This window comes from Gopherus evgoodei, chromosome 3 (genome assembly GCF_007399415.2).
Source record: "Gopherus evgoodei ecotype Sinaloan lineage chromosome 3, rGopEvg1_v1.p, whole genome shotgun sequence".
NCBI classification, from domain to species: Eukaryota; Metazoa; Chordata; order Testudines; family Testudinidae; genus Gopherus; species Gopherus evgoodei.
In genome coordinates, this window is record NC_044324.1 from 174752279 (window position 1) to 174761440 (window position 9162).

Here is a 9162-nt window from a genome sequence, read left to right on the forward strand (position 1 = left end):
GCAAGGGGCAGGGCGCAGGGAGGGGCTTGCAGCCGGCGGGGCTCGGCGCTGGCAGCTCAGTGGCGCGCGGCCGCGTTCGCTCCCGGTCTGGGGCCGGGATGGGGCGCTACTCGGGCAAGACCTGCCGCCTGATCTTCATGCTGGTGCTGACCTCCGGCTTCTTCGTGGCCGAGCTGGTCTCCGGCTACCTGGGCAACTCCATCGCGCTGGTGTCGGACTCGTTCAACATGCTCTCGGACCTCATCTCGCTGTGCGTGGGCATCGCCACCGGGCGCATCTCCCGCCGCGCCCGCCGGGGCCCCGGCGCCACCTATGGCTACGGCCGCGCCGAGGCGGTGGGGGCGCTTAGCAACGCCGTCTTCCTCACCGCCCTCTGCTTCACCATCCTGGTGGAGGCGGTGCTGCGCCTGGCCCGGCCCGAGCGCATCGACGGCCCCGAGCTGGTGCTCATCGTAGGGGCGCTGGGCCTGGCCGTCAACCTGGTGGGGCTGCTCGTCTTCCAGGACTGGGGCTCCTGCTGCGGCCGCCTGCAGCCCCGCGCCGCCGCCCCGGAGCAGCTCCAGGCGGTGCCCGGCCCCGGGCGGGAGGAGGCGGCAGTGGTGGAGTGTCAGGAGGCCGTTGAAGCAGGTGCCTTTCAGTTGCATCCTAGCCTGTTCCCGCTCCTCCCCTCCCCCTTCCTGTCTTCTTTCTTCCCTTTCCTTTCCCTTCTCCCATTCTGCCCTTTCCTTTCTCCTTCTGTCTTTCTCTTGCCCCCCCCCCGCCCTCTATCCTGCCCCCCTTCCTCTCCACTCCCCCCCATCCTCTCCCCTTTTCATCTTTAAATCAAGACTGGATGCTTTTCTAAAAGCCTTGCTCTAGGGATTCTTCCAGGGAGTTGTGTGGCCTTTTCTAGCCAGGTCAGACTAGTCACAGAGGTCCCTTCTGGCCTTGGAATCAGGGGCAACTCCAGGCCTCAGCACGCCAAGCGCTGCTTTGGGCGGCATGCCGCGGGGGGCACTCTGCCGGCACTGCGAGGGCGGCAGGGGCTGCCTTCTGTGGCATGCCTGCGGAGGGTCCGCTGGTCCCGCAGCTTTGGTGGACCTCCCAAAGCCGCGGGACCAGCGGACCCTCCGTAGGCAAACCACTGGAGGCAGCCTTAGAGCCGCCCCTTCTTGGAATCTATCAATCATCTCCTCCTTCCTTCTCTGTTATTTCAGGTTCCCCTTTTCTATAGCTTTGTTGCTATTGTGATACCCTAATGACCTTGTTAGTGGTTGTGGCTCTTCCTTTGGGGGGCAGAGGGAGAGACAACCTTAACATAAAAGGAAACATCCTCTTGTCTATTGTTTGTGGTGGAAGCTCCCCCAAAGTTTGTTTTAATGGTAACCGCAGAGTGAACAAACTCCATGCAAACATACTACATATTTCACGCTTGTATGTATCCTATACTGTAGAAGGGTAGTTGATTAAAGAGATGTTGGCCAGAGACTGACTTTTTCTTGTTGATATTTGTTTCTCTTTAAAATAAGTTGGTGTTAAGAAAATTGGTGTTTTTTTTTCTGTTTGTAGAATTTATACACAACACAGGGTTTCTTCTTTGAATGCAGGTGATTCCCTGAACACTCAGAAGAGGCCTGAAGAGCAGACAGTACAGAAAAAAGAGAAAAAGTCTGAAGCTTTGAACATCAGAGGTACAGTGTTTTGGGGTTTTTTTTTAAAGACTTTTCAACTAGAGCTGGTCAAAATTTTCCAAATAAAAATGATGATAATTTTCACAATTTTTGACCAGTTCCGTTTTATTTTACATTCTTAGGCCAGGTCCACAAATGGTTTGAAGTGGCAATGATTACTTCAATGAATCAATGGAGCATTTGAGGATCTGGCCCTTTGTGTGTGTTCACATTTTTATTTTTGAGTGCACCCTTTTAACAGCTTTATCTTCAAAGTCTCTTCTACTAATTTTAACTAACTGAAGTCCCCATGCTCTTCTTTTCGGTCTGTTTCTTGAGCATCATTACCATAGTATTTCAGTATTTTTAGTTGAATTGCTGGAGCACAGTTTCCTTAAAGACTGGTATCAATGATGCCCCATAGTCATTTGGGTAAGGAGTGCTGAAGAACAGCATAGTTGTTCTGCAGCCCTGTTGTTCTGTGGACTATTTCCTGACAGAGGCCCTCTTACGGACCACCTCTCCTCCTAGCAGCCGTGTCCTCACATTTGTCTCTGTTCTGCCCAACACTGGAAAGGACTCCGCAGAGCTCTGAATATCTGCAGAATGAAATATGCTAATTAAACTATTCTTGAAGGTAACCTGCATGCCCTTAAAATAAACAAACAAAACTAACTAGATATGTAGATATGTCCTGAATGCCTCAAATGCGTCCAGAGCATAAGTGATTTTAAATACACTTTTTATTTAAAAACAACAAAAAAGTCCCACCAATAATACTTAGCATTTTATTTCAGCAAAACACTATTCAAAATGTTAAGCAAATATTTTGTTGAGTTTTTTCTTGGTCAGAGATCACCATTTCTTGCACCAGAGTGATGTTCCCGCATCCATTATGCAGGTAGTGCCAAGTGAATCCCAAATAAGAGGGTGGTCAGGTGAGGTGTCTATTTTTAGTATATGGTAAAGATTTGCAAAGTTTTCATTATTATACTAATATAAAAAAGAATTCTGCAAAACCGCACCATATGCTAAAACAGTGGCACTTACTTGAACTTCTAGAGGTCTGCTTCAGCAGAGCGTCATGGTGGATTGATATCCTCAAAATACTACATGCTAGTGTATTTGGCACACTAAGGTGTGCATTTTAAGCACTGTATCTTCTAACTCTGCTCAGAGTAGATCTAATTTACTTGGTGCTGAAAACATGAGCTGCACTGAGCAGCACATCCTCATTAGGGCTACCAATATTGCTAATACCAGTGGAGCTGAATCAATATTAGCAATGATGGGACATTTTAAGATTTGTCTAGCGTAGACATCCACCGTTAGCATCCTAGAATTATAGGGATGTTGCATCTTGTCCATCCCTCTTGTCAGTGCAGAAGTAAGCTCTGCAGTACTCAAGTCCAATTAAATTTTAATGGAAAGCAGTGAGGCTTCCACCATTTCTACAGCTAAAACTGCACTCAGGACCCTTGTGACCTCTAGGCAGCAGATCGCTCTGGAAAATCAAAAGGGAGAGTTCTCTTAACCCTACTAGGAAGAAACTTATTTCAGCTGAAAGTTAGTACTTATGAGTACTTGGTTCTTAATGAGCGATTCAAGGCAGGCTAGTGATATACTGCCTTCCCTTCCCATGTGGAGGATCAGCATTTGGGTCCCAAACTGGCAAGGAGCAGTAGCAAAGGCAGTGTTCTCAGCCTTAGGGAGTTTAGCATCTCACAAAGTGAAAACTCACAGCTGAGCATTGATAGGTTTAAGAGGGAGCTATATGCAGTTATCCTAGTTGAGAGAGATTATGACATTTTTAAGAGTGGGTGTAAATGGAAGTTTTCAGAGGCAGCAATTCTGCTTATCCCCTTGCCACCCAAAAATAAAAAGCAATGGCAAGTTAGTCTTATAAAAGTAGAGCATTACAATTTAACATGAGTTACATTAAAATGCAAGTTTGGATGGGGGAGGTTGTTGGAAAGCACATCCAGGGAAAGATACATAAACTTGTAAGAAGGAAACAGAAGATTCTAAGATTACTGTGAATGTGTAGAAAGCACATTATCTTAGTCAATGTAATGCACAGGGCTTGCCTAGAGAGGTATTACAGACATCTCTTAAAATGCATACACTTTTCTCATTCCTTGTTTCCTTCCGTGCCCACGGAAGTAAGAAGAGCTATATACAGTGTTTTCTGAACGTGCAATAGTACAAATACTTACACTGAAAGAGATGAAACCAAGCTGAAAAATTTGGACCCAGACTGAGTTATTCTCAAAGTCTGAGGGCAAATGAATTGAGTGTGTATGTGTTAATTTGGCCTATATAAAGCTCGTTGAGTTATGAAGGTCAGATCAGGATCCAAACTTGTCCAGTGTTTGGATTTGTGCTTTTGGTTCAGGCCCATCTCTGTATCGTGTACTTAGACATTTACCCCTCCTTCCAAAGTGAGTGTTTAGCTATATTTCTGCTGTTATTTCAGTACTCAGCAAAGTCATAAAACTGCTATCAGAGGAGAATAATTGATCTACTTAGGAGAGAAGTGTACTATGTGCCTCTTTTAGCAGCTCGGTTATTTGATCATCCGTAATCATGATATGTGAATTGATCACTGCTGGTTATAGGTGTGCCCAGCTCTTAGTAAGTCCCAGCAGTTTGATTAAAAACATTGTATGTTGGCATGCTATTCAGTGCTAACTTCTATGGACCTGTTGTGTTTAATTTAGTTTAGTTTAATAACCCACCAAACTTATGTAACCATATAGTTGTTCAGGCTCATCCCACCCACCCCAGTTGTTTTATTCTCAACTGTTGCAAGCTTTATATCTGATCGTGGTACTGATTTCCTAAATGCTGTAGTTTCATGCTGAACAAAATAAATTTAAAAGTCTGTAATAGTTAATTTGGATTCCCCCCCCCCCCATTAAGGCTAATGCAAAACGGTATTATGTTATTTATTTCAGGTGTTCTTTTACATGTGATGGGAGATGCACTTGGATCTGTGATTGTGGTAGTTGCTGCTGCAATATTCTATGCACTTCCCCTGGATGCCAATACTCCGTGTAACTGGCAATGTTACATTGATCCAAGCCTGACATTAGTTATGGTGGTCATCATTTTATCCTCTGCCTTCCCACTTATCAAAGAGACCACAACCATTTTACTGCAGATGGTTCCCAAAGGTGTTAATATGCAAGGACTGAGTAAGTCAAATTTGTTACTGAGTTTTTATTAATTATAGTGACATACTTTAGTGCTAGTGTTATTTTTGGAATTACATTTTTGGATTATATACTCATAGCTGCTTGAAATTCTCAAGAACTGTGAGAAATGGAGTCACATGTTTGTGTCCTAGCAACATGATTCAAATCTCTGTGGATTAGTTAAAGCATGCATTTTGAGAATGTGGTACTCCAACAATACATAAAAATATCAGACCTTGAGCTGTTATCAAACAACTCACACAAAACATTATTAGTGGAATAACTCTGAAGTATAATAGTACTTCCTAGTGCCTTCTGTCCAAGGATCTCAAAGCACTTTAGAAATGTTTATCAACAGTAGCATTTTTGGTTAATTTTGTCACTTTGTAAATGCACACTTACTTAAGAGATTACTTTGGGTTTTTTGAATTCCATCAGGCTCTGAGCTGAGCAGAACAGGGAAGATATGGTCCCTGCCCCAAGGAGATTACAGTCTAGCATTGATCCTACAAAGTGCTGAGTGCCTACCATGAGGAGCTGAGTACCCTCAGCTTTGTTTGAAGCCAATAAGTGTTAAAGGCATGTCCAAAGGATTAGTCCCCAAGTTAAACAACTTAGTTCAGACCCTGGATGACTAGGAGAAAGTGAAGTTTGCAGGGGGTGTAGGTGTTATGTTACATACAACTACTTTGTAAAAGTCTCAGACTTATATCTTAGGTGGATGAGCAATGATAGGTGTCTTTCCTCATGGCTAGGGCTTTTAAACACACTTCCAGAAACTTGCAATTGGCCCCCCAAGCAACCCTCTTAAATTATTTTCTCTTATGTTTTCTAGCGGAAAGACTAACTGATGTGCCAGGGGTTAGCAGCCTTCATGAGGTGCATGTCTGGGAACTGGCAGGTGGGAAGAATATTGCCACCCTTCATGTCAAGTGCCAAACCACTTCTGATTACCAAGATGCCTCTTATAAAATGCGGGAGGTTTTCCACGAAGCAGGGATCCATTCTGTAACCATCCAACCGGAGTACATTGACCACAAGACCTCTGAGCTAATATGCAGCTCACCCTGTATCTCAAAAGCTTGTGCTTCTCAGTTGTGTTGCCCTCAGCAGGAAGTTGCACTTACTCATGATAATGGTTGTCTTGAGAAAAATGGCCTTTCCCCAACACTGCATAAAAACAATAGTTTAAATAAAAATGCTGTTGAAATTCCTACTGAGCATACATTGGCAGGGGCTATAATTAAAAATACAGACAACTGTAAAAAATCAGATGACAAATCATATCTACACAGTACACACTTTTAAAACAGTTAATTTTACACTTCATAATTTTTGTATAGAACAAAGCCTAATGGCCAAAAAAGTCAGCGGCCATTGGTCGGAGCTGAAGTGCGTGTTGGAAAAGCCGTCTCTGTTGTAGCTATAAACCAAAACATATGTAAAAACCTGTTATCTGAAATAAGGATTATTATCATCTTAATTTTTTGCATTCACTTAAAATAGTTATAATGCAATTTAACACTAATTTCTTAAGCTAACTAGATGGGAATTTTTATTTTTAGAGTGTAGCAGGTGTACTGTAGTGTAGATTGATGCTCACGGTTTATAGCCAATGGCACTGGGAATTAAACTCTGGTCTTTTTACTGAAATGGGCTGCTTAAAGAAAGCCCTGTAGTGTGTTGATGATTCTACTGGACTGAACTATTGTATCATCATTAAGGAATTTAGTAGATATGTTTTTCGCTAATCCTTTAACTCAGTTTACATAGTCAGGAATTTTCAGTTGTAACCATAACTCTTGTGCTTCTGAACTGTGAGCTTGTGAATGAAATCAAAGTGTCTGATAGCTGGAAAACACACACAGGAATGTTTGACTTTTATTATTTTCTGGACTGCCTCTTGTTTTGAGGAGATGGAACAGAAGCTGATTTCTTCTCTAATAGTATATTATATGGTAATATTTATTTCTGATTAACGTAAAGAATGCACTTGCCGACATTAAAGCACAGGAACATTTGATAATTAATTTTGAATGATGATTGTATCTACTCTAGTAAATGGAAATGTAGACACTCATCCAATTAATTCTGTGTTTGTTCACCATTTTGATTGTAAAATTCAATTTGTTTTGCTGACCAAAGTAATTGTAATAACTACAACTGGGTCCAGTGTGTCAAGTTAGGTGGGAATTACTGTGATTTCTTTAACATACCGTATCTTAGTTTTCATTCATAATGAATAAATAAGCTAGTGTTACCTATTCATGAATAGCTTTGAGTCTGCAATTCCATTCTTTTCAGTAAGACACAGTTCAATCTTTTGTTTATTAAGAAAGTTACTTAAAATTTGATATATAATTTTTATGCTTAAAGGGAACTTTTTAAAAACTATGGCAATTTATTGTCTTGATTTTATCATGGTAGCTTCTTTGGGTTCATTGTAAAGGTTTTAAGCGTCCCACCCTCCCCCACAGAGCTGTATTTCAAAACATTATATTATGTGCACAAATTCCACTACCACTAGGAAATGTAGCCTCCTAGTTCTGTTTTTAGAATCCATTCTCAGGTGCTTTGAGGAAAAATAAGACACCTCACCCTAGTACCAGGGTTGGGCTTAGGCCTGGGCTGAGTCTACTTTTCCAAGAGGGAACTAGAACCTATGTACCCTGGCTGAGAACCACTTGACCTCGCCTTGTTAGGCAGCTCAGCTCTACCAGTGATCACAATCAGAACCTTCAGCTTGTGTTCATTGTCAAAAGCAGCCTTTCAATATCTTACTCACCGAGGGTACACTCCCTGTTTATCTGCTGGCCCATAATTCAGCATCACCTTGTGAGGATGGGCAAAGAGATTCTGTACCTGGGCTGCTAAATTTCCAGGATCCGTAGGTTAGGCTGGTTTAAAAGTAGCACAGCCATGTTTTGTACAGCAATTACATCCTCTTAAAATAATCTTAAAGGCAAGACTTAATAAAGCATACAGCCCGATTTCTCATTGCTTGAGAACTTCCATTTTCTGAAAAAGCCATTGAAATCAACATAACAGGTAATACCCATTTAAGATCTATATTTATCCTCTTTAAGCAGGTTTTATCTCAGGTAAATAGATCTATTTTTATTATATAGATTAAATTGCATGTCGACATTGCAGTCTTTTTGACCCAGTCATCCCATTGACATCAGTTGGAGATTTGGTTGTGTAAGGACTGTAGAGTCATGCTATAAGGGTGTTGCCCAAAGTGCCAAGTCAGGAAACCAACATCTTTTTATACTGCTCTGCCTTTTAAAAGAATATGGCATGAGCATAGGACCGCCCTTGCTTCTGTTGGGTTGGTATATAACTATGGTGTTATTTAAATGTAGTTTCCTTTGTATCTAACTTATTTATATTTCCTTTTGAGAATGAAAGAAGAAATGGCAAACTCTTTCCCCCAAAATCATAAATATTAGTATGATGGAACTTTAAAAAAAAATCCTACCTTCACACTTGGGTACATATATCTTAAATCAAGTTACCATGTTTTGTATTAAGTTTGAAAGATTGGTTGTCAGTATTGTTTATTACTCTGGAATTAAAAAAAAACGAATAAGTGTGTAATGCCTTGATGTTTGCTTATATAGACCATCTTCTCTCTCTTTTCCCCCCTCCAATGTTTGATAAAGTGGTGGTTACCTACTTCTCAGGTTCTTCAAAGTATTGTAACCTGAATGTATAGTGAAATAATTCTCTTCTACTTGTATGCTTACCTGTTAATATTAATATACTTTATCTGTGACCTATGAATAGATAAGCAAATAACAGGGACTATAGAAATCTTCAGGTACAGAAATCAAATAGCTTCAGACTTTGCTTCATTGTACTAAATCTGTTTACATTACTTAAAAGCATTTAATTATGAAGATGGGCCTTGCCTTCTCTCTGTAGGGATGATGAGCACTTTCAGGATAGTAACAGGACAGGAAACCTGGTAGGATCAAGTCTCTGCCTTTATTTAGGATTGTGCTACACAATACTTTCTTCCTCAAAATACTTTTCTTAAGTCCACTACAAAACTAGTTATACTGGTTGCTCGTGTTGCTCCTCTTTCTGAGGCCACGTCCAGACTAGGAATTAAAATCGATTTTAGATACGCAACTTCAGCTACGAGAATAACGTAGCTGAAGTCGAATTTCTAAAATCGAGGTACTCACCAGTCTGGACGGCGCTGCATCGATGTCCGCGGCTCTCCGTGTCGATTCCGGAACTCCGTTCGGATTGATGGAGTTCCGGAATCGATGTAAGCGCGCTCGGGGATCGATACACCGCGTCCAGAC

General features: G+C 41.8%; 1 protein-coding gene and 1 long non-coding RNA gene across 3 annotated transcripts in view; one reads left to right on the top strand and one right to left on the bottom strand.

Annotated features, from left to right (window-relative positions):
* Positions 1–237, bottom strand: part of LOC115649012 — a 28552-nt gene extending 28315 nt beyond the window's left edge. For both annotated transcript variants that reach the window (XR_003999714.1, XR_003999715.1), the window contains exon 1: positions 152–237. This is a non-coding gene — a long non-coding RNA (uncharacterized LOC115649012). The remainder of the gene's footprint in view (positions 1–151) is intronic.
* On the top strand, positions 99–8934 carry SLC30A10 (solute carrier family 30 member 10). Its single transcript, XM_030557487.1, has 4 exons — positions 99–627; positions 1587–1670; positions 4607–4846; positions 5682–8934. Exons 1-4 carry the CDS (start codon positions 99–101, stop codon positions 6152–6154), a joined length of 1326 nt encoding a protein of 441 aa, XP_030413347.1. The 3' UTR covers positions 6155–8934.
* Positions 8935–9162: the final 228 nt, after the last annotated feature.

Coding starts and splice junctions, on each gene's coding strand:
- SLC30A10 (XM_030557487.1), top strand. CDS start 99: ATGGGGCGCTACTCGGGCAAGACCTGCCGCCTGATCTTCATGCTGGTG. Junction 1,671..4,606: donor TGAAGCTTTGAACATCAGAG/GTACAGTGTTTT, acceptor TATTTATTTCAG/GTGTTCTTTTACATGTGATG. Junction 4,847..5,681: donor TGTTAATATGCAAGGACTGA/GTAAGTCAAATT, acceptor TATGTTTTCTAG/CGGAAAGACTAACTGATGTG.